The sequence below is a fragment of the Sciurus carolinensis genome, chromosome 14 (assembly GCF_902686445.1).
Source record: "Sciurus carolinensis chromosome 14, mSciCar1.2, whole genome shotgun sequence".
Taxonomy (NCBI): domain Eukaryota; kingdom Metazoa; phylum Chordata; class Mammalia; order Rodentia; family Sciuridae; genus Sciurus; species Sciurus carolinensis.
The window spans coordinates 4,704,585-4,729,739 of NC_062226.1; the positions used below are offsets into that span (position 1 = coordinate 4,704,585).

Below are 25,155 nucleotides of genomic sequence, written 5' to 3' on the forward strand. Positions count from 1 at the left end.
ATTCATTGGTCCCTTGCCACTTGAGTATTTGAACACTCACTGTCCCCTGCTCTGGCTGTGCAATTGCTTGCCCACAGATAGGTAGAGGCACAGATTCAGATCCATTACCACCTACTGAGGCTTCCCTTTGCCTGGGCCCTGTCCTGGGTGGCTTCACACATGCCTTTTCATGTACTTCTCACTGTAACCATGTGGGAAAGGCTTTCTTGTCCCCAGTGCACAGACAGGTCGACTCTGGCCCAGGTTTTCTTAATCAAAGCCTGCTTTCCACTACATTCTGTTGTTTTCCCAGACTCATTTCACTTAGATACATTAATCGTCTCATCTCTGTCCATGAATTTATACTCTTTTTGCAACCTTTTATCAGGCCTAGTAGTGAGCTGTGGAGCCTCAAAATAGTAGAGAAGATTTAACCAGACACTCAGAGTCCAAAGTTGACAATCCCGTGTGATCACAATTACCATGGTCCAGAAACAGCCCAGAAGGGATGAATTGTCCAACCCTGGGCGGGGCACATTTGGACAGTAGTTGGCCCTGGGCTCTTGAGTAGACTCCTGCAGAGGTTTCCTCTCAGCTGTCAGAGTCCTGTAAGAAACATAGGCAGGGAGATGCCAAAGGCCTGGTGAGGGGCACTGCTGTGCTCGCTGTAGCTGGCCCAGCAAAAAAAAAAAGCAGTGTCGTACTGCCTGCGAACGGTCCCACGGCGCAGTTTTTCATGGAGCTGATTTGAACTTGCTTTCCCCCAACCCCAGCCTAGCTGAGATCTGTGTAGTCCCTGTCCTGGGTGCTGGGAGTGAGGCTGGGCTTCTGGGGAACCGAGAGCAGGGCTGCTGGTGGAATGAGGGGTGGGCTGCAGCGTGGGTGTTGGCTGCCGTTCTGCGGACGGGGGAGACCTGAAGAGCAGGCCCGTTTTCCTCCTTTCTCCTCCAAAACTGTCCTGCTCAGCAGCCCACTGAGCCATGCACAGCCTCAGGTCCAGTTGACACCACCCTCCACCGGCAGGAAAGCAATTTCAGTTTCTGTCCATCTGGGCCTTGCTTTCTCACTTAGGAAGGAGAGCTTTGGAGCGAGGGATTGCTAACGCATTTCTGTAATTATACCAGGGTACTTTCCATTAGGCTTTTTTCCCCTCAGCCTCCCCAGGCTCTGAAATCAAACAGGCCAAGTACAAATTCCAGTACTGTTTCTACTGTTAAACCTCCCCACTGCCCACCAAGTCCCTGTTTCCTCCCCTGTGGAATAACAGTATCTGCCCTGTGGGGTGGTTGTAGCCCTTCATGAAATGGTGCACGGGAAACACTGCCCTGCAGATGACCTGTGGTGCCCAGTGAGTGGTAGCTGTGATCCAGACCCTTTTCTTCCCTTTTAGATTTTTACATCCTTTGTGCAGCTTCTTTGCTTTAATATTAGAAGATATAAAATCTCTGATACTGGTATTGTGGCTGTGAAGTGCTATGAACGATCTCCATCTGTGTCCTCATTCAGCCCCCCACCCCTGTCAATCTCTGCAGTCACCCAGGGCGGATACATTCTCCTGCTTTGTAGACAGAGCCTGGAATCCACCACTTCCCAAGGGTGGATGGGCCTTGGATCTGGGCCCTCCCAGTACTGATAGCCCCAGATAGACACCAGGCTTGTGGGGACCAAGAGCAGCAACTGCTTCCTCAGAGCAGCAGGGGTGTACAGCTGGGTGCATCTGCCAAGCCAAGAGTATGAGACTGGGCAGCGTTAGCAAAGTCATAGCAAGTGAGTCCCCAGATGCAGCGCATGCTGGGACAGGTGTGTCTTTGTACACTCTGCCCCACCACCAAAGGGCTGGGAAGGCACCAGGTTCAAGGCCATGACTTCTGGGAACAGCCTTTGCTAGAAAACTGACAGAGTGCCTGCCTGCGTCACTGCCCCCTTCCTAGGAGCCCAGACAGCCGGCTCTCAACTGGCCGATGGGACCTCTCTGCAGTGACAAGGAAGTTCTCTTTTCTGCTCTTTTCTGACAGCCTCTTTCTCCCTTACATACCCAGTGACACACATTTTCTTAAAGTATTTCCTGTTCCCTCACCAAGTTTCATCATTACTTGCTTCCAGTGTTTTCTGATGTGCCAAGATGGTAGTATTTGTCCTAGTCCTCCTCTTGCAAGGCAAACCATGACTTTGGTTCATGTTTGCTGCCATGGGTAGGTGACGGCGAAGCTGAGAGCACTTGCCCAGGAGGTAGAAAGACCAGTGCCTGGAGACGGTGAGCAGTCAGACCTGTCAGGAGGGAAAGGGGAAGAGAAGGTGAGGGGTCCGGGCGTCCAGCGGTGTGCGGAGAAGAGGGCACTCCCAGCTGGTGGAGTCTCCTGGTCTCCAGAGGGAGGGGCCCACAGAGGGGAGCCGCTCCCGACTACAGAACCGTTTAGTTACTCATCCTATTCGTTTATAGGTTTTTCTTTGATATTCTATGAAATAAAAGCCTCCTCTATAGAATTTTTTAAAGTGACATTCCCTCTCATTTTAGAAGAAAGAGCTAATGTTCAAAATCATAATCCTTTTTTTTAGTTGTCAATGGACCTTTATTTTATTTATTTATAAGCAATGCTGAGAATCTAACTCTGCCTCACACTTGCTAGGCAAGCTCTGTACCACTGAGCCCCAACCCCAGCCCTCAAAATCATAATCATTTTTATAAATATTTCTGTCATGTGCTTATATATTTATGAATTACTCTTTCAACCAATGTCTTCTGGAAGTTTCTTCTTGCCCTCAGTTGCTTTTTCTAGCATTCTCTAGTCTTCAGAGAGCCTACAGAGGCAGTCTTTCTTACACAGACCCATGTGGTTCACCCTGTACGTGTGGTCTGTTCTGCTTGAGTAGGCCCTCTGCTCGTGGGCCTGCCCCTTGTGTGCTTGCTCAGTTTCCCCAGCTGCCAGCTGGGACCTGGACATTAGGACCATTCCAAGAGGAGATTGAAGGAAAGGAACTGGAAGGATATGCAGCCACATCCAAGGAGAGGAATTGTGTGGTGGCTTGAGTTCTGGAGCGTGCAGCGCCCTGGATTTCCTTTTCCTCACAGGTGGCTTTCCTTGGGAGCAGGGGCCCTGGATGCTATTGCACAAGTAGCAGCTGAACTGTTGCCACCTCTCCAGCAATTGCAGCTTTCACCCCAGAGCTTGCCACCCTTCCCGCCCTGGGTTGCCCAGTAATTGGGAGTAGCATGTCGTTTCACTGAGAGGAGGCCGAACAGCATGGGAGATGGGTGTGAACCCTCGGGTCTCTGGAGGGAAAGCCCCGGTCTCCAGATTGGTTTACAGGACAGGCGTGCCGTGGGACTTGGCTTTTGCCCCCCACCCAAGACAGCAGCAAGTCAGCCCACATTGTACTTGATGAGATTAGTGGCGGTTCTCAGTGTGGCTGGTTAGGACATGGAAGAGAATGGTTTGGGGAACCTCAGGGTGTGAGGGAGAGTTCAGGAATTCCTTAGTGATCTTTCTTAGTCCAAGCCCCTTCTTCCTTCAGGTTTGGCCTCTGTCTCCTGATCACAATCCACAGAAAAATAATCTGACTCAGTTTCTGCAACAGAATGTTTTCTATTCATAGCAGTCTCAAGCTGGTTTGCAGGAAATTTTATTCATTTATTTTTCAGACAGCTCTCTTTAATCTCTCTCCTCCTGCTTATACTTCATGTTTCCTTTCAGAACCTGAGCTGGCTGGAAGAGAAGGAAAAGGAAGTTGTCAGTGCTTTGCGCTACTTTAAGACCATTGTGGACAAAATGGCTATTGACAAGAAGGTACTGGAGATGCTTCCAGGCTCAGCCAGCAAGGTGCTGGAGGCCATCTTACCCCTGGTGCAGACCGACCCTCGGGTCCAGCACAGGTGAGTTGCTCCCAAGTTCTTGGCTGTGTCACCAGTGAAGGTGCAGAGGCATCTTGGTTTGGGGCACTTCAAACACAGGTTTCTAGGAACAGGAAACAGATTCTTCCCCCTCCCCCAGCTGTCCTGGCAATGAAATCCTTGCTCCTCCTGGGGCCTTGACACAGAAGCAGATAGATCACTGCCATCCCAAGGGACATTCTCTAAGTACCTTCAGTCACCCTACATGTTTAACCAACTTTTATTAGGACCTTCAAGTCCATCATTAGAGTCCTCAACTGCTTGGATGATCAAGGAAAGAGGTAGAGAAGAGCCAGCCTCAGGGCTTGGGTAGGGGAGCCCTTTGCCAGGGGCAGACCAGGGCCTCCTGAGCAGTCTGGGAACTGGGGGCAGGGGCAGCTTCGTTGAGTGCAGGGGCCTGTACTGCTAGAGTGCATTTCTTCTTAAAGGTCACAAGCAGTTGGCCCCACATTGATTGCTAAGTATAAAAAGAAGGGCCGTATTAAATGTAATCTCAGTTGAAAGCCTAGCAGGAAGTTTCTCTTAGGAGGCTGGCCCGTTATTTGTTTTTCATCCATGGTGCCTCTTCAGAGGAAATGCATCTCTGCTTCAGTTCCTTCTAGATGGCTCAGTGGTTATTTGGCCCCCGTGAGGCTGAGCTTTTATGAATGACTTTCAGAACTTGGCAACAAAATTCAGTTTCCTTCTTGTGGAAGATAAAGCCAATGGTGTCTTTATTTCCAAGGAACTGTCTGCCCTGGGTGTCCCATGGACATTTCTGCTGATCGCTAGAGATCGTGGCCTTTAAGCCAGAAGCTCCCTGCTTCTAGCCCGTGTGGTTAGCCTGCTACTGTCTGTACTGTGACTCCCATGATTAATCCTTGCCCACCTCCCAGGAGGGCTTGATCTGTTCTACTTCAAGAAGGCTGTAGTCAGATGCACAACGACTTCCTGTTAAGTCTTCTCAAGTATCTATTTTTGTATGATGGTCCCTTGCCAGGGAAGAGTTAAAATCTAGTTGGAAATCCCCCTCAGATAACAAAGGGGCTAATTTGTGGTATCAAGTTAGAAGCTCTGTTGGGACTTGAAGAAGGGAGAGTTTGGAGAGAACTGGAGTTAGTCTGACCAGGCTTCCCTGAGGAGGACTGCAGCAGACCCGGGGAAGGCTGGAGTTGACTGGCAGTGAATGGCCAAGGACCTGAGGCCAGCCGGCAGGGGAGGAAGCAGTGGCACGAGAAGACAGATCGCCTCTCCTGCCACCTCCTATGCTAGTCAGCCTCTGGGAAAGTCCCTGCTAGAGTCACCTTAACTAAATCCTGCAGCTAAGTGTTACGGTGCCAGCTCTTCCAGTGCCTGCAGGGGATCTTCAGCATCTGATGCTGGTGGAAATTAAATATTAAATGTCCCCATTCCACCTGATCATCCCCAGGAGCTCAGCTGTGCAGTGCTGTGGTGAAGCCACAGTGTGGAAGGCTAGAGGCTAGTCTTTGCTAGAGGTTCCCTTTCAGAACTTGGCAACAAAATTCAGTTTCCTTCTTGTGGAAGATAAAGCCAATGGTGTCTTTATTTCCAAGGAACTGTCTGCCCTGGGTGTCCCATGGACATTTCTGCTGATCGCTGTCCCTCTGTTATAATGCCTAAAGTCTGAAATGGAAAGATAACCTTTCCAGAATTCCCAGGGCAAGTTATCTTGGATTATTAAAAAACTCCGGCAAGATGAGTAACTTACATATACGTGTCTTGGCCGTTGCTCTCTGCTCGCTGGGGCTTTCTCCCAGTGCTCACTGGGCTCCTCTTGCATGCACTGGCATCTCTCTCTCTCTCTCACACACACACACACACACACACACACACACACACACACACACACAGGTCACCACTGTCACACATCCCCACCACCATCGCAGGTCACCTTGCTTGATTCATTGTTTTCTCAGAATAGTCACTAGTGCATTTCTCTATCTCCTCAACCACAGTTACGATGCAGAGAGGATGGTAAAACTGAGCCAGGCAGGAGAAATTCTAATAAACTGCACGTGTTTCTGAGCTCATGGCTCTGCCTTTAAAGGATCCTGCCCAGTAAAATTCCACAGGTCTCTTGGCTTCTGTGACCTGTCCAGAATGAATTTTAGTCTCATTCAAAATAACACAAAGCTTTGACCTGGCCCAGTGTTTAGCCACTTGATGAAGAGGAGATAGGTACTGTATGAGACATTATCAGAATCTCGTAGAGAGAGATGAAGTATAGAAAAGCTTATTAACTATTTTGGTGGAATTTTCATGTTATATTTGGAAATAAAGAATTTCATAACACAGATGAGAACATAAAAGTCTCACAAAATCTTGTTTGACTGTAAGGAGAAAGGCACAGGGCAGATGAGGTCTGCTTCTTCCCCAGAGGCAGGGATTTTTAAAAAGCAAGATGAGCAATGTGCCATGGCCATTAAGAAATTGGTCCTGTATCATGTGGACCTCTGTAGGCAGTGGTCCTGCTTGAGGCTTGTTTCACATTCTTTTTTAAAACCTTCCCTTTCTCTAGCTCAGCCCTCTCCTCCTGCTACAGCCGAGTGTACCAGAGTCTCGCCAACCTCATCCGCTGGTCTGACCAGGTGATGCTGGAAGGTGTGAACTCAGAGGACAAGGAGATGGTGACAACTGTGAAGGGAGTCATCAAAGCCGTGCTGGACGGAGTGAAGGTACCAGGGCGGGTTCTAGGCTGTGCTGGTTGGGACTTAGAGCTGCCAGCCTGCTTAATGTTAGGAGCTTGTTCACAAACTTAATGCCTGGGAATGAATGTCTTCCAGAGTCTGGCACTCTGGCTCATAACTGCTTAATTCTCTCAGGACTGGTCCAGGTGGCTCTTAAAAGCCTATGGGGTTCTTGTCCACACTATTGGAAAGGCTGCCAGAGGCACATTGTGTTCGGTTCTTAGGTGTCCATAGCACGGCTCTGACTGAGCACACTGCCAGCGAAGCACAGTACAGTGGAGACTCTTCCCACATTTTTTTATTGGTGCATTGTAGATTTTCATAATGGGGCTATCTATTGTTATATATTTGTACATGTGGAGATTGTTTTTGCATTGACCTTTCACAGAACTCCTAGTAAACCAGCTGTTCCTTTTCATGTTCTAGGAAATTTGGGGATTCTTGGTAGAAAAGCAAGACTGAGATAAGAAATGAAACTGTATTTACTTGATATCTGTGGTGTGGTCTGAGGATTCACCATCCAGCGAAGTTAGGAGCAGCGTAACGAGAAATATGACTCTGTAGTTAAGGTGGGAAGCAAAGGCCAAGAGGCCTGCTCAGGGTTCTGCGGCATAAACCCTAATTGAGAAAGTAAGTCCTGGTGGATAAGAAGAAAGGGAAACATAGAGCAGGAAACCTGTGTGGGCCTTTGGGCCAGGGCTAGAGCGTGGGCAGTAGGAAGTGGAAGCATGCTGTTACATGAAGCCGTGTCTTGTGGTGGGAAGAGCTGGCCTTGAGGTCTGTCTAGCTTCGAATTCCAAGGCCATCACTTACTGGCCAGTTTCCTCATCTACTCTATACCTCGGTTAACTGGTCCATAAATAGGTGTGATAACAGTACCATGTACCCTATGTGCACACATGATTACACACCCTGTGTAACTCTACATCATATACAACCATAAGAATTGGAAGTTGTACTCCATTTATGTATGATGTCAAAATGCATTCTGTTGTGTATAAATAAAAATTTTTTTAAAAAATAATAGTGCCACGTGTCATCAGGTTGCAGGTGGGATTGGATTAGTCAGTATGTGGGGTGCTTGTAGAACAGTGCCTGGCATGTGCTGAGCACTGGGCATTAGCACCATTTATTATTCATTGTGTGGTGCTAAATGCATGATTTATGAATGTGGCTTAGAAAAACTATATCCTCTTCCTTTCTACCCACCAACCTGAAATGGTAGCTGAGGTATTTACTCTACATCAAGAAAGATTCCTTCCTACTCACCAGGTCGCAGCTTCCTGAAAGCCTCCTGGCATGGACTCTGGAGAGCAGAGCAAGGACTCCCAGGGTTTGGATGACAGAGAAAGCCAAGAAAGCGTTGTGTGGTGTGGCAATTTGCTCCCAAGTGGTTGCAATTAGTTCCAGGCCCAAAGGCTCCCACCTCCAGCACCCCGCAAGGACAACTGAGTATCTGCAGGGATTTTTGAGTTCAGGGAGGCGTGGCTAGGTGACATCTGTCTCCTCCGACTGCTCCCATGTCCTCAGCACCCCCAGAGTTATTAAGTCCCACATGGTTTCTGTTGGACTGTGAGACTTCAGGCTGGAGCCCAGCACGGTCACTTAGCTACTCTGGCTACTTCCTCGTGGTAGCTCCCACAGGCAGCAAGAGCCTGACCTGGGAGGCGCTCAGCTTAGCTCTGGCTCTCCAGCTGCTGTGCCCTCCAGGCCTCTGGAGACACTGCTGTGTGCTTTCCAGGTGGCACTGTGTGGGTCCCTCCACCATGCTGATGCTGCCTAGAGCAAAACAAGTGGGCACAGAAGAGGTGAGATTTCCTCACTAGCTTCACTATAGCCCCATGGAATCAAGACAGCATCAGCCTCATGGAAAGGGAAATTTCTCCAGTTTTCCCATGACCAGGATGTGAAGGAGCCTGTGGGATTTGATGATTTGGTGATGTCTAAGAATAAATAACTTCTCCATAGTTGTCTTAAAACTATTTTCACCAGAGATTCTACAGTGAGGATTTCTGTAGATTCAGTCTTGTTATATTTATTTAAGAAGCATGTAAGGAGCGCCTCTGTCGCCAGATGGGAACATAGTGATGAACAAAGCTCGTGCAGGCCTTGACCTGTGGGCTTGTGTTCCCAGGGCAGGGGACCCCGTGCATCCAGCTGCCTCCACTGCCTCCCTCAGGCAGAAGACCCGGCTTGGCCCAGCAGGGTGCTCTGTGCTCGAGCCTCCCTCGTGTCCTCCAGGCCTGGGACACCCCACACGCCCACGTCCCAGTGGCTGGGAGGGACCAGGAGTGTGCAAAGGCACATGCCTGGCTGTCGGCATCCCTCCAAGAGGTGCAGCGTTCCTCCAGACTGACTCACTGTCTTTCAAGTGATTTATTCAGTTGTTGGACAGAATTTCATTTTGGGGAGAAAGATTGAAAAAATGTTTTCAAACCAGATGACTGTACTCGTCCCTGAGTGAGAGGTCATTCATCTTTTAAGCTCCAAGTAAATATCCCTGGTTGGCTGTGAGGTTTTGAGATATTTACTCTGAAGTTCTGGGGACAAACGAGGTAAGGTAATGGACATGAAGTCTGAGTGCTAGGTACCCGGTAGACATGGCTGGGTACTGCTCCCCACAGAAATGCTCATTTCCAGAAGAGCTCACCTTCGCCAGTCTCTGACAGTGGCCAGGACTCTTCCAGGCAATCTGGCAAATTTCACATCTTCACAACTTTGTAGTTTAATTTCAGCATTTTCTTCTCTACCTCAGACTATGACTCTTCACCCAACTCCCTGTACTCAGCTCTGCCCTCTTCCAGGCCTTTCAGGGTGCGAAGACTTTCTCTGTAGACCTCCACTCTTCAGCTGAAACTCTCCCCAGCCTCCAGTCGCACACACACGTGCCAAACCAACAAACAAACTTGTGGAAACCTACAATTCTGTCATTTAACCATCACCCTCAAAACCAATCTTAGGTGCCAGACTCTATTTGTAAAACAGCATATTTTGAAAGGAATATTTTCTGGCTGTCAATTCAGATTAGGTGTGATAGCAAGGAACCCCAAAATAATAGTAGCTTTTTAAAAAAATATATTTTTATTATTTGTTGACGAACCTTTCTTTACTAATTTGTATGCAGTGCTGAGAATCGAACCCAGTGCCTCACACATGCAAGCCAACCACTCTACCACAATCCCAGCCCCTATAGTAGCTTTTTGAAACAGAACTTGTTCAGTGTCATCTGTGAGAAGTACAGAGGTGGGCCGTCAAGACTGGCAGCACACTGTCACAGCCCAGGCAGGGGTTTCCATCCTGCGTTCCTGCTCTCTTTAGCACATGGATTCTACTTCATGATTCAGAATAGCTGCTTCATCCCTCACCATCATGTCTACATTCCAGCCAGCAGGGAAGATGAGAGTAGGAAGTTGGGCCTTCTCCCCTTAAGGAGGCTTCTTAGAAGGCCTCACAAAATTTCCACATACGTTTTACTGGCCAGAGCTTGATCATGTGCCCAGCTGAAAATCTATTGGGAAGAACGGGTACTATGGCGCAACCACCTGTCTCTGCCACATTGACATTTCAAATAAGCCATTTCTTGTATCCTGTTCAGACTGTTTTTTAATGTTTTATTATGAATGATTTCAAACATGTGCAAAAGAAATGGGAGTAGGAAGAGAAGAGAGCCTGAGGTCCGTCAGGCTTTCCTCGGTTCTCCCCTCCATCGTGGCCACTTCTGTTTCTTCTCTTCCTCCACCTGCTCCCTGGATCATGTGGGGCAGATCCCACGTCTGGAACTGGCCTGTTTGAGAGAGGAACACTGCAGGTCTTCTAGGCCACGGAGAGCCTGTGTTGCCTGTGCCCTTTGTTTTCATTTCTGTTCTCTTTGAACCAACCCTTTGTACTTGAGAGCCTTGCAGACAAAGTCCATCCTCTAGTTCGCTGATTGGTGTCAAGTTTTCTTCACTTTTCTCCTTCCGACTTGTGTTTTTGGAGAGCTGCTGTTCCTAGAGGCCCACAGTCTGGAGCTGTGCAGGGCACCTGGTGGTGCTGCAGACCTAAGGCCACAGCAGATCCAGGCCTTGTGCCTGGGAGAATGCTCTGGTGTCCTCGGATGGGCTTTCCCTGGGAGGTGTCAGTGGCCTTCACGGTCATGACTGCGTCTATTGCTTCCTCAGGGTTGCAGAATGACGACGACGTGGACGTCTGCCATTCCTTCATCACGGGCTTAGCTGGAGTGTCTGAGAGACTTCCCCTCATCACCTTCTTGCAGAGCTCAATTCCTTCCTTTCATATGCCAGTTTTCAAATCAGAGGATTTTCAAGAACCCTTTAGCATGAGCTTTGAATGGTTTTTAGAAAAGTGTCATTATGAAGGAGTGAATTGAGGCATATTTGACATGTTTCACCCAGTGCAGAGTTGCTCTTGGTGACATCCAAGTCCCACCTCGTGCCTGTGGACAGCTCTCTGAGGTGCCTCCTGCATGCGTTTTGACATGGTACTGGAGGTCTTTGCTAGTTCTCTCACTTCTGGCTATGAGAAGTTGATGTGGGATACTGTTGTACTTCCTGGGATTTCTTGGTAGGGGCATTGGTGAGAGTTTTATTGAGATGCAGTTTACCCATCTGGAACGTGCCACTTGGTGACTTCTGAGTGTTTGTTCCTGCACCCTGATGCACAGTCGCCACCACAGCCAGCTTTAGAACACAGTGGTCTCAGAATGAGTACCACCACCAACCACACCACGACTCCTCTGCATGTGAGAATCCTGGGCAGCTTTTCCATGCAGCTTTTGGGGCTCCAGGAGTACTGGTTTGGTGGAAAGTGGCCCTGCTTTTTGTGTTTTAGGAATGGACACATACTCATGCACTCTAGCATTTAGCTTAGCTTCACGTGGATGCACGCTTCTCTAGTCTCCTCTCTGGCACATAGAGGCAGTGCCATGGAGTGGGATAGTCAGCAGACCAGAATTTGCAAGCCAACCTCTTTCAGCCTGGGCCACAGATTGGACCTAGGTAATGTCCTGCAGTCCTGATGTTGCCTTGGACCCTGGGCACACTCATGCATGTGTGCCTGTCATCTCAGGAGGTCACTCTGCCTTTCCAGAAAGATAGCAAACTAATCATAATTGCTCCTGAGTCCGGAGGAATTGGTGGGACTTGTCCCTGTGTCAGCCACTGCAAGTGGGCAGACCTCTCCTGCTCCTTTTGCCCTGTGAGCCTGAAAGTGGGGTCTATGCATGGCTTTGGTCTGGAGCTTTGACCCCCACTGAGGCTGTGGGCTTTCAGGACAGATTGCCGCCCCCACCCTCCTCCAGGCCCTAGGTGCAGGAGCCACCTCCCTGCAGTTGCCGTCTCTTCCTGTTCCACCATCGTGTCCTATCTGTGTCACAAGTTGGCAAGCTGTCCTTGAGTTAACTTCTAAATGTGGTGACCAGAGCTGTGGGCTCTCCCTCCTCTCCCAGCATGGCTCTGAAACCTCACTTCCCACACTTCTACAGAAGCAGACATAGGCTATCACAGGGTGGGGTGACCCAGAATCTGGCTCTCCAATGTGCCTTGGGGGATGTTGAGGGCATGCATTTGTTTAATTATTGTTTCAGAAGCAGTATACATCCATTTTGGAAAATCTAGGGAAGGGCTGGGGAGATAGCTCAGCTGGTAGAGTGCTTGCCTTGCAACCACAAGGTCCTGAGTTCAATCCCCAGTACCGCAAAAAAAAAAAAAAGAAGAAGAAAGAAAGAAAAGAAGATCTAGGAAATAGAAAGAAGGTGAAGGGCAACCTGCAGTCATATTTGTTTCTGTTTCCTATATTCTCAACCTGCTTTTTTTGTTCCAAAGCATACAGTGTACACCAGAGTACCACCTGGGCTGTTCTTTCACTCGACACTGTATTACGGCATCTTTCTGTGCTATGTCACATGTTCTTGTGACTTCATTCTTAATGGCCAGATAGTGATCCCTGGTTGGAGTCTCTCATGACTTGGATCACCAGTACCTGTTAGCAGATGTGTAATTACAGGATGTCGAATGGTCTGATTTCATCCTTGGTGGGTGAATTTTTGCACACATCCAGAGTATTTTCCTTGGGCAGAATTCTCATAATACAGATATTCAAGGCTTGGCATGAGTCCTGGTATTTGCCCTTGGGACAGTTGTCCACCATCCAGAGTGATGCTCCCTGCACCCTGTATCAGGAGGTTTCTGTTTTAGTATATCACAGCTTGGGACTGTCTTATGATATCAGTACAGTTGTTGACATTTGTGAATTTCTCCTTCACTGCTCCTTCTGGCATTTCCATCGTCTTTTCTAGGGTTTGAGTCTTGGCTCTGGGCAGGGTGTTGGCTCTGCCTTCCTCGCAGCACCTGCTGCTGTTCCCTGTGCTGTGGTTTTAGTTTGGATGCTCTGCAGTCCCTGACTCAGGGTGACATGGCTGTGTTGACCCTTGCATCATCACCACCCCCTCCAACTTCAGACGTAGCCTCCATGCTGAAAGGAGGTCCTGCACAGAGGATGAGTAAAGAGACTGCGTGTGTTCACACATGGAGCTCTGCTCAGCTGCACAAGGGAGCAGACCTCCCCTGCTCCCAGCCCTGGCTGCTCCCACCAAGCAGAGGGGGACGGACTAGGCAGACCTTCGGAGACAGAAAGTAGGCTGGTGGGGCCAGGAGCCTCGGGTTGAGGGGAAACGAGGGCGACTGTGAACAGTAGAGTTTCTTGTGTACAGACACCAAGCAGGGAACTGCGTGCTTCAGATGGGTGAGTTTCCTGGCGTGGGTCTTATAGGGCTATAAAAGAAGAGGTTGGACACAAGAGTGTATGCACTGGTTCCTCTTATCAGGGTCTGGGATAGGCCAGAGTGATCGAAGGCATCCAAGTAAAAGAGTGGTGTAGGTGGGGCAGTGGACACGGGGCGACGGAAGTGGCCCACCCCTGAGTGATGTGCAGACGTGAGGAGCAGGGGCAGAGTTCCTCAACTCTGGGTGTGCATTCGAGTGAGAAAACTAGAGGCCTTGACCTGTGCTGTCTTTTCCCTGTTTTGAAAGTGCCTTTTTTTTTTCTTTTTATTTCTTTTTTCTTTTTTCCTTCCCTGTTTTAATTATTCTTTTTTAAAAAAATATTTTCTTTATTTTTTCTTTATTTATTTTTATTTGGTGCTGAGAATTGAATCCAGTGCCTCACACGTACTAGGCAAGTGCTCTACCTCTGAGCTACAACCCCGGCCCCTCCTATTTTAATGATTCTTAGGTCATTTCTGAGTAATGACTGTGACTCCCTGTCCCTTGACAAAGACCCCAGCCAGTCCCCTGGGGATGCCAGCTCCTGCCACACATGAAGCCAGCTAGCTTACTTTGGGAAACCCAAAGCCAGTGACAGGGCCAGGCAGGCATCCCTGACCACATGACATGAAGGCTTTAGAGAATAGAAAGTCACTATCCCCCCAAACCCACTGGGAATCTCATCTGCTGGGAATTTACTTGGTGTGATGGACAGTCATTTCTAGACTGTGGGGTTTTCTATTTCCCCTTCCAAGAGGAAGTGCCTCATGCATTTGAAACCCCTTGACGTGCTATGAAGGTATTTTTGGAGGGTAGGGGACATTTTGGGAAGCCGTGCTTGTCACCTAAAGTGCTAATCCATGCGTAGGAGCTGTGTGGGAAGTGTGTGGGCACAAAAGTGGGACTCAGCATTGGAGCCCAGAAAGGCCACCTGCCTCTGGCACAGCTCAGTGGTGTCCCTCTCTGCTGTGTTGGGTGCAGGAGCTAGTCAGGCTGACCATCGAGAAGCAGGGACGCCCATCTCCAACGAGCCCAGTGAAGCCCAGTTCCCCGGCCGGCAAGCCTGACGGGTGAGTGACAACCAGACCCTGCTGGCATGGTGGTCACAGGCAGAGCAGCCCTTGCTTGACCAAAGTTGGGAGCCCGTAGGCAGTGGAGGTGCATGGGGGAGGCTGGGAGCCCAGGTTCCTTTTCAGTGGTAGGTTCTGGGTGAGCACCTGTTACTTTAAAGTTTTGAAGTGAGGCCTTGCCCATCTGGGGTTTAATACTCCATGTGATGTCACTGAGGGTGGTACAAGTATGTCCAAGAGGGGAAGGTGACTCCTGTCGTCAGCCCTGCAGGCAGGCGTTTTCCTGAGCAGTTTCATGTCATACGTAGAAATTCCAAGGACAGGGGTTTTGAGGGTTTGACTTGAGAGTGCTTTGGGGTTTTTAATATTAGCTTTATCAAGAGCATAACCTGGGGGCGATGTGGACAGCTTTAATACCGTGTGTAATTTCTACCATGAATCCTTGGGGAAAATTAAGACACTTATTTGGAGCATTTTTTGTTTATTTATTTATTTTCAGTACTAGGGATTGAACTGGGGTCATGTACATAGCTACGTCTCCAGTCCTCTTTAGTTTTTGAGGCAGGGTCTCACTAAGTTGCTGAGGCTGGCCTCAAACTTGAAATTCTCCTGCCTCAGATTCCTACACTGCTCAGATTACAGGCCTGTGCCTGCCTAATTCAGAGTATTTTAGAGAACATTTATATCATCCAATCCAAGGAATCCATTTTCAGATAAGGAGACTGAGGTCAGAGTCAGGGGACCTGGCTGAGCCTTGCTAGTTTATCAGTGATCAAGCGTGACTGGAACCCGGGGGCTCCTGCTCCATGGCCACTTCCCCGCCCCCTCAATTCTCAGCCTCTGGGGACCTGAGTATGCTGTGCGACCCTCTGTAATCCAGAGTTCTTTTCGTCTCTCCAGCCAGCCTGAGCTCCCCCTAACAGACCGAGAGATGGAGATTCTAAACAAGACCACAGGCGTGTCTTCGTCCACTGAGCTGCTCCCAGACTCCACGGATGAAGAGGTTGCGCCCCCCAAGCCTCCTTTACCTGGCATTCGGGTGGTCGACAACAGGTGACTGTCTCCCTGTTGGTCTAGCACCTCCTGTAACTAGGACATCTGGGGAATGGATGGCAGAATGAGAAATAGGAAGGTGGCGTGGTCAGGCAGGAGCGGGGTTTCAGGGCCTTGCTCCTCAGCTGCTCTGGAGGTTGGTCCTCCTCAGGGGTGTCTCTGAGGGTCCTGGCCCAGGGCCTGTGCCCATTCTCTGAACACTACTGAATCTCTCATTTTGGCCTCAGCCATTGAAACCCGGTGTGGTTCACTATGAACAGAAAAGAAAGGAGTGCTCTGATTTTCATTCCTTTGTTATTAACAGATTTTTATTTTGGCAGGATGGGAGCAGGTGGTAGTTAAAGTGTGGAAATGGGGTGTGGAGAAACTGGTAATGAAAGAGCCTCACCCACATCCTATACTCTAATATCACGTTTTTGGTTTTTTTGTTGTTGTTTTTTTGTTTTGTTTTTTTGTTTTTTTGTATTGGGGATTAGACCCAGAGGTGCTTAACCACTGAGCAATATCCCAAGCTCTTTTTATTTATTTTTTGAGACAGATTCTCAATAATTTGTTTAGGGATTACAGGCATGTACCTCTATGCCTGGCTCTAAAGCCGGGTTTGCAATGTCTGATTTGCCTGCATGTTTTGGTCTCTTTCAGTCCACCAGCATTACCACCCAAGAAAAGACAGTCGGCACCATCCCCTACCCGGGTGGCTGTGGTAGCCCCCATGAGTCGGGCCACCAGTGGCTCCAGTTTGCCTGTTGGAATCAATAGGCAGGTAATGCAACCTGTGCACAGGTAGAGGGGTCATGGGTGGGAATTTGACCCTGAGGCCCTGCTGTGGTCAGGTGGAGAGGGTGTGGGGGTGGGGTTCTGTGGTCCTCCTCCTCCCCTAGGGGTCGGGGTAGATAGACTGGAGCCACAAGGCAGCTCCCGAGGATGTCCTTGGCCACTCCTCCATCACTCCAGGACTTCCCTTTTGTCTCTGTTGTTTGATTGCTGACACCAGGATGGCTTCTGGACAGGGCTGTGTCCCCCTAAGTCAGTGTTTTGATCGCTGTGTCCTCAGTCCCTGCCACCATTCTCAGAAGTGACTTGACTTGCTTTATTTTTCTTTCCCAGGATTTTGACGTTGACTGTTATGCACAGAGGCGACTGTCAGGGGGCAGCCACTCATATGGTGGAGAGTCACCCCGCCTCTCCCCCTGCAGCAGCATAGGCAAGCTCAGCAAGTCGGACGAGCAGCTGTCCTCTCTGGACAGGGACAGTGGACAGTGCTCCCGGAACACAAGCTGTGAAACACTAGGTGAGCTTCAGGCAACCTCCTGTCTCCTCCTTTCCCACTGGTTTCTTGGGACCATACCATCCTAGGCTTGAGTTCCAGCTAAGGCCAGTCTTGGATAGGTGACCCTGACCAAGGCTTTTAAACTCCAAGCCTCCTCTGCAAAATGAGGCTAGTGTCTGCCCCTCTCAGAGGCCAATGCTTGTGCAGTGCCAGCACAAAACCTGAGCCAGGCGCTCAGGTGGACACCGCCTGCAGATGGCCTGTCAGTGTGGCTGCCCTCTCATGGCCACCTGCACCTGGAGCTCTAAGTGAAGCCATGGGCCCCGACAGTGTTGGACAGAGGGCACAGGCGGCCATGGCTGGTGCTGAATGCAGACTGTGTGAGCCGACTGCAGCTGGCAAGGGCTTGAGAGCGTTAGGCTGTCTGTGTCCCGAGCACGCAGTGTTTTTACTTCCAAGACTGTGTCCAAGAGCATAATCAGAGACTGATAGCAAGATTTCTCTCAAGGACATTAATGTCAGCATTGTTAGGAGTGATGGTAATCTGGAAATACTTAAGAAGCATTGGAGGGAATCCGATGGGTTATGTACCTTTGTTTAGTGGAATTATCTACAGCTATTAGAAATCACTTAAAATATATTGATAAATGGAAAAACCCAGGACCTTTACACAGTATTTTCTCTGTTGGGTTAAAAAAATAAAGGACTCCTAGAAAGAAAAGAGACTTTTAAGAAAATACATCAAAATGTAAGCAAAGATGATAGATCCTGGGAGCGGGTGACACATTTTCATGTTTACCATGTTTTCTGCAGTGGTCATGTTTTTCACTTAAAGTAAGAAATTTTTTAAATATTGGAAATGACTGGGGATTTAGCTCAGTGGTAGAAAGTTCTTGCCCAGCCTGCACACAAGGCCCTGGGTTCAATTCCCAGCACCCCAAAATAAATAAAGATAAATAGATAAATGGATAATTGGATAGATAGATGGACACAGGGAGGGAGGGAGAAAGGGAGAGAGGGCAAGTGCTCATGAGCACAAACTGCAGAGAGAGGTACGGCCATGTCCCCACCTGTTTTACAGTCAGGGAGCAGAATGAAGAATACCAAATAAAGCAAGAGCTCTCGTAGAGGAGAGTGGAGACGTGTTTGTCTCCCTCTGTGAGGCGAGACTGGGCACAGCAGGAAGGGGTGATTGTTTGGCCAGGCCTCTGTCTGACAGGCATGTTTCCTGTTGGATTGCAGATCACTATGATCCCGACTACGAATTCCTCCAGCAAGACCTCTCCAACGCAGACCAGATACCTCAGCACGTGGCCTGCAACCTTAGCCCACTGCCAGAGTCCTTGGGAGAGTCTGGGTCTCCATTTCCCAGTCATCCTTTTCAGCTGCCTCTTAGCAGCTGTCCCCCGTCGGAGGGACCCTCTGCCCTGGGGCGGCAGACAGACACACCGCCTGCTCTGCCTGAGAAGAAGCGTCGGAGCGCAGCTTCCCAGGCCTGGGACAGTGCTGGCTGCAGGGCGTCCTACGAGCGGCACCCCTCGCAGTACGACAACATCCCCGAGGATGGCCTGCAGAGCCTGGCCCCGGCCGTCCCCTGCACGCCCTTTGCTGCTGTCCTCCCCTTTCAGCAAGGAGGCTCCTCAGCCCCCATCGAGTTTGTGGGTGATTTTACGGCTCCTGAGTCAGCGGGGGACCCAGAGCAGCCGCCTCCTCTACCAGAGAAGAAAAACAAACACAGTAAGCCTCTGTCGAGCTCCTCCGAAAGCACACTCTGTAAACTAGAGCAGGGCAGGTTGTGCTTGGTTAGTTCAAGCATTAGACTTAAGTGAAGCCGGGGACCACGGGTAATGCGTGGGTGGCCACCTCAGGGAGCCGGGGCTGCCATCACTGACCGCCGTTCTCAGACCCCATAAGCTGACCTCTCCTTTGCAGTCTCTGTACAATCTCAGGCCTGGTCCCCTCATCCCAAGTGCTTGTCCTCTTCAGGAGCAGTCAGTCAACCTCTGGCCTGAATACAGGAGCGTCGGGGCACACAGGAGTGTGTGTAAAGTGAGGTGGATATTTGAGTGGGAGCAGCCCGGGGGGTTTTCTGAGGACCCCTGTTTAGGAAGACCCTGGGTGCACACCCTCCTGTCTGTAGATGCAGGGCCACATGCTGATAGACTGTCCTGACGTTGCCTGGCAGGAGGCGCTGAGTACGCCTTGTGGATCGGATGTCTTAGTAGATGTCACCAGCATTTGGAGTGGATCTGAAATGTTGAATATTTGTGTTTGGTTATTTTCCAACTGTAGAATCACTGAGCAGCACTCTGGAAGCCCGATTCCTCCCAGCTCCTTAACTTGTTCCTCGCAGTCACCAGTCCCTCTGCCCCCACCTCCTGTCCCCTGATTTTCCCTGGCAGACCCACCGTCACCATTTGATGCATGTGGCCACATTGGCCCCAGGATTCCCTGGCCTGGGTGGAGCATCCCACAGAACACCCACAAACTAGAAACTGGATCTCGATTCCAGAGCTGCAGACCAGAGCACCCATCCTCTAAGCATGGAGCTGCCCGGGGCCACCGGCCCGTGTGCAGAGGCAGCTGTGAGTGTGTGGCTTTCCCACTCCTCCCAGCTTTCGTGATAGCCTCCAGGGGCTGGTCCCAGCTGGAGGGAGAGCCAGCTCTGTGGGGCTAGTGATGTCATTCCCATCTGTCCCGTAAGCCTGCTCGGTAGCAACCAGGGAACTGGTGAGGGGTGCAGCAGCTGTTCCAGGCACATCTCCTGGACGTCTCCCTCAGCATGGGGAAGCCTTAAGGAGCCATTGGCCTCCCCTCCACCCACCCTGCCTGCAGCAGCTTCATTATGGGCTCATCCCTTCCTTTCCTAGGAGTCCCGGGACTCAGATGTAGGGCGGGATTGCATCCCTGTAAACTCTACCAGACACACAGTACTCCCTGGCCAGGAAGCCAGAGCCTCCTCTCCCAGCTCTGGGAGCAAGTGAGTGGCGGTCCTCAAGATCTCCGCTGTGGCTGGAGCACTTGCACCTACAGACCTTCAGGAACCAGGTGTGGTGTCCTGAGCTAAGTGTCACAGCCTTGCTTGCGAGTTCTGGCCACCTGGGGAGGCAGCCGTCATTAACTTAGTCCTGGAGATGAAGGAGCTGGCACAGGGAGAGGCAGCAGCTCCGGGACAGGAGCCTGGCTGTGTTATAGCAGCATAATCCACACCCTCCCACACCAAGGAAGGATCCAGCCCTCCTTCCTCAACACCCCATCCAGTTGCCACTAGTGACCTGTACAGTCTTTTCTGTGCTCTCTGAAAGAATCCCAAACTTGAGGTACCCCAAGGCTCAGTCCTGGTTCAGAATCTGCTCTCTGTTCCCTGAGGGGACCCTTGAGGACTTCCAGCCTGTGACCCTGTAGAAAGCATCTCACAAAATTGCTTTGAAGGAAATCAGCACAAGTCTTCACACTGGACTACTGCCAGACCAAGCCATACACTCAGTCCTGATGTCACAGTGTGTCCTCACCCTGTCGGGAGGAGGACATCTTGAAAGGACCCTGTCCCCCTTGCCAAAGTCAGCTCCTTGGACATCTGGTGCCAGAGGAGCTTCCTGATCACTGACACCTGAAGTCCCAACAGCCCCAGTGCCTAGCAGAGCGCCAACCACTGAGCTCTCCCATCTGTGCCACTTGCGCCGGCCTCTGAGCAGTTGCTGTTGCTTTCGAAAGGTACTGATCTCCCTGTTCCAGAGACCTGGGACACCGCTGCTGTTCCTGGCAGGAACGCAGGTCTCTCTCAGGACAGCATCGTCAGGAGTTCTTACAGATCTGAAGGGTCACAGCTTGCTGGAGCGCCCGGCAGAGGTGGTTGCTTGGTCCTTCCCGGGAGCAGACGGTGGGGTGCAGGTCACTCTCCTGGCTGGCTTCTTGGTGTCATTGTTGCCGCAGGTGTGCTGCAGCCCTGCTGGGCCACGGACTTGCACCCTGCATGGTCAGGTCCTGTGGGTGCTGCTTGCTTGTTCTTGTAGGTGAAGAAGCACCCCGTTTCTCAGCAGAGGGTTCCAGAGGGAGAAACCAGGACCCGACTGAGCAAGCACCTCTGCCTTCCTTGATTTCCTGTGGTTTTTGGGAACGCAGTGTTCCACACCACAGAGCCATCCTGGCCACTTTCCCTTGGCATCTGAATCTCAGCTCTACCAGGCAGGGGCTTGTGGCACTGTGACATGGCCTGAGGAGAAAGCACTGGCTCACAGGGTAGCTGCAGTCTACCCACACACTGACTTAGGTCTCAGCTTCTGAACCCACCGTCCCTTTTCTTCCCAGCTCTTGTCACCTTGGTTCCTTCTGTAAGTAAATTAACTGGTAATTGGTTAATTAATTAACCAGGTGTCAAGAGGCTAAGAGTTTTTTCCTCCTAACGTGGGGACTATTCCAATACCCTCGAGCCCCCACTGCCTAGCCTAGAGCAGGGAGGACAGTACAGGATCAGGACACAGTGCCTGGGGTGCCAGCCTTGGCCTCAGCTCTGCCCTGGAGGTGTCAGGGCAGCATCTGGTCTGCATCCGATGGCAGCTAGAAGCAGGACTTCTGCTCCCTGCAGCCCTCACCACTTTGCGAGGTTGCTGGGCAGCTGTGTGCTCCAGCCCACTACCAGAACCCTCTTGCCCTGTAGGCAGTGGGCAGATCACTAACCCAGAAGTCAGGAATGAAGCACCCACTGATGCCCCACGGGCGCTGTGCCTGCTTCCTGGAGAGGAGCCTCGGGCGAGGACAAGGTCACTGAGACCTGACAGCTGAGCTCCTGGTTCTCTGGCTTCTCTCCTCCCCAGGCAGGTGTGGTCCCTGCTGTTTGTGCTGCCACCTGCATAGCAGCCTGCCTGGACAGGCTGCTCCACATCAGGATACCAGGGCAGCAGGGGTGGGGGCTGCTGCCCCGGCTCGAGGGGAAGGCGCCTGTATTCAAACTTAAGCACTTCCTTTCTCACTGTCCTTCCTTCCCTCTGTGTGGTTTAACCTTTCATCTGGAAGGGAAGGCAGAGTTTAGTGCCTGGCATTTCTTGCATGCCCTGTGGGTACTTCCCAGTCCCACCCTGGGGCTCGTCTGACTCAGCAGGTTCTGGGGACACTTCCTGGGGCACGTGCTCCCTTCCTCATTCTAGGAGTGTTCATAGGCACACTAAGACAGCATAAGCCAGACGTGGTCCCTGCCTCCCAGAGCCTCGACCCTTGAGGGAAGACAGTGAATGCTGTGCACCTGCTGTGTGTGCCTGTGTGCCTGGAACCCAGGGCCTTGCATGTGCTCGGCAAGTGCGCTGACACCGAGCTGCAGCCTCAGCACTTTATATTTTTATTTTGAGACAGGGCCTCACTAAGTTGCTGGGTCTGGCCTGGAACTTGTGATCCTCCTGCCTCAGCTCCCCAAGCTGTTGGGATTGCAAGTGTGGCCACTGCCCCTCTTGCACCATGGTCCTTCCGCTTGTAGTCCAGGGTTGTTTTCCGAAGGAATCAGTCCACCCCAGATATGCCCAGAGTATAACCCTGCAGTAGAGTTCAGAGTAAAGCCCTCTGCCCTGTCCTGTTCACAGCCCCAGGTGGCCTCGCAACTGGGCCAGGCCCCCCTCACTGTCCCCTGCCTGCTGTTCTCTGCCCATCCGCCCTCTTCCCAGCCTTGGACGGTCCTCTGTCTTCACATGGCTCATCCATGTTCTAGAGGGCCACCTGTGGCCACTGCACTTTACTCTTATCGTGGGGACCAATTTCCCATGACCACACTATATGTTTATCTGCTGCCACGAGGAGAGTGTGTGACCCACGAGCAGACCTGTCCTCCTGGCCCTGGCACAGTACTAGTACCTGTGCAGGTGCCCAGCATGTCCAGTGGGCATTCAGTAGACACTGGTGAATACGGAAAGGCCACAGACAGCTCATTATAAACCAGGAGAGAAGTTGAGGAGAACATGCCCAGGCACAGGGGACTGAGCAAGGGGAAGGTTGCTGGGGAGGGGGCTTCTTGGAGGAGCCCCCAAGCATTTAGCCACAGGCAGAATTTTTGAAGCAACTGGAACCATATGTGCAGACCCCAAGGTGGTAGCTGGGGTGGTAGCAGACCCCCTGGTAGACCAAGAACCAGGGAAGGTGCAGGCTGGGACTGAGCTCCCTGTAAGTTGCAGCTGGACAGCCCCATGGAGGCAAGAGCCCACGGAAGCACCTCACTGAGTGTGGCTGGAAAGCCCCGAGGGCTTTACAGGAAGGGAGTGAGGCAGCCCTTGTACTTTCCTTTACTAGACTGTTTTAGAGCAGTCGACTCCCAGCAGCACTGAGTGGAAAGTGAGGAATTTCCCATGTTCCCGCCCCCGACTCAGCCCCCCGTTGCCACCCCTCTAGAGGGGGACCTTTGGTTACAGAGCATGAACCTGCACTGAGGCACCTGGGTTCCCTGAACCTGGGCGTGCAGGGCGCTTCTCTGGGTGTAGGACGTTCTGGGTTTGCACATGTCCTCGCTTGCAGAGTCGGTGGTGTCACCGCCCCAGGAACCCCCGTGCTCTACCCGTCCTCCCTCCCAGTGTGCTCTCCCTGGAAGGCACCCTGGCTGCCAGGGGAAGGGCGGGTGGGCGGGGCCACTGGCGGCTGCCAGAGAGCGGGTGCCAGGCCTCCCTGTCTCGCAGTGCTGGCCTACATGCAGCTGCTGGAGGACTACTCGGAGCCGCAGCCCTCCATGTTCTACCAGACACCGCAGAGTGAGCACATCTACCAGCAGAAGAACAAGCTGCTCATGGAGGTGTACGGCTTCAACGACTCCTTCAGTGGTGGGGACTCTCTGCAGGAGCTGGCCCCGCCGCCCGCCCTGCCCCCCAAACAGCGGCAGCTGGTAAGTGACTTCTCCCCACCCTTATCCTTGGCACTGCTGTGAATGACACTTCAGATCCCAACACCGGGTCCCATGTGGGTGCCTTCTCTCCCTCCCAAGATGCTCACCAGTGGCCTGTCTCACATCCTGCCACCTCCCCACCCTGGGTGTAGTGGGCTTTCTTTTCCAGAGCAGCCTGTGCAGCTGGGACGGGCTTGTGCACATAATGTTTGCTTTCTCTGCTGATGGTCTCTTGTATTTTTTCTTTCTTCTTTGACTTCAACATAGACCTCCCAGAAAGGAGGGACTCAATTACAGCACAGGGCATGGTCTGTGCAGCCATCTGTGGACTTTATTCCATAATGGGCCTAACTGTATGGAGTGACTTAATCCCAGCCCTTGGCCAGGGATATCCCCATGAGAACAAGCTCCATTGAAGCAGGATGGCCTTAGACAGAGCTACTTTGTGCTGCAGATACAGCCCCTGTCCTCCTAAAACACCTCTGTGTGTGTCAAGGATCTTGCAGAGGGAATGAAGCGTGAGTCTGGCAGAAGGCAGTGTTCCACTGGGGCCACCCGCACAACCCAAGACCTCAACTAGCATTAACTCAGCAGGCCAAACATGTACCCAGGGCTCCAACCTTCTCTTTACCCCAGTTGACAAACCTGGTGGGACTTTAGGGTCCAAGCCTCTGATCCAGCCACACTCTGCAAAGGGATGTCCTGACCTTTTTAGATCCTGACCTTGGCGCGTGCAGTTCTGCTCACATGCCAGCCAGCCTGGCAGCTTTCTGATCAGAGTGATGGTGTGGCGAGCCAGCCACATCTGTCCGTTGTGAGAGGGTGCTGTGCTGCCTTTTATGAGAGCAGCTGCCAGCGGGGGAACAAATCGCCTTGGTTACTCCTGGTTGCCACCTGGAGCTTGAGCTGGTTCCAGCAGTCCTGAGCCATCCTACCTGTGGTGGGCACTGTCTGACTGAGCAGGCTATTTGTCTCATCCCAAGAACCAAGACCAGCCCGGGCAGAGCAGCCCTGCCTACTGGAGGGGGGCTGCACTTGGCCTCTGGAGACCTGGATTCCAGTCCTGCCCTGCCCTGCCCATTTACAAACACGTGTGAATCTAAATTGCTCAAAAATGTTTCACAGAGGGGTTTTCATCATGGAAACGTAAATGTCTGGTGGGGACCCCTGACCTAAATGTTTGGTCACAACCATTGCTACCCATATTTCATTGAAAGATGTGTCTTCTGTTCCCTTGACTGTCGTTGGGCATCTTCTCCCTGCTGAGGAGCCCACAGGCAGATCCCTGACGAGCTTCCGGGATCAGAAGCCCCTCCAGGGAGCATCCTGCCCGCTACACCAGGCTGGCAGTGTGAGAGCAAGGTTAGCCCCGGGAGAGGCCTTCAGAGAGGCCTTATCCAACACATCCCTCCCCAGACAAGAGCAGGAGCATGCCCGGGGCTCCCCACAGTCCTCACCATAACTCCCGGCATCCCCGTTGTAAGTGAACTGAGGCTAGAGCCATCCGATGGAAGCCCAGGTCTCCATGCGACGGGCCATGCTGGCTACTGGTCATACCCTGTCACTAGTGTACACAGGGGAGGAGTTAGGCAC

At 51.4% G+C, this 25,155-nt stretch overlaps 1 protein-coding gene across 10 annotated transcripts in view; it reads left to right on the forward strand.

The window, feature by feature from the left end:
- The window catches only part of Rapgef1 (Rap guanine nucleotide exchange factor 1), a 120,692-nt gene that overhangs the window by 65,514 nt on the left and 30,023 nt on the right, over window positions 1-25,155 (forward strand). For all 10 annotated transcript variants that reach the window (XM_047525386.1, XM_047525388.1, XM_047525387.1 and 7 more), the window contains 8 exons: window positions 3,672-3,850; window positions 6,387-6,543; window positions 14,298-14,386; window positions 15,287-15,439; window positions 16,082-16,202; window positions 16,547-16,730; window positions 17,952-18,446; window positions 23,360-23,562. In XM_047525386.1, the coding sequence (XP_047381342.1) occupies window positions 3,672-3,850; window positions 6,387-6,543; window positions 14,298-14,386; window positions 15,287-15,439; window positions 16,082-16,202; window positions 16,547-16,730; window positions 17,952-18,446; window positions 23,360-23,562 (1,581 nt within the window). The remainder of the gene's footprint in view (window positions 1-3,671; window positions 3,851-6,386; window positions 6,544-14,297; window positions 14,387-15,286; window positions 15,440-16,081; window positions 16,203-16,546; window positions 16,731-17,951; window positions 18,447-23,359; window positions 23,563-25,155) is intronic.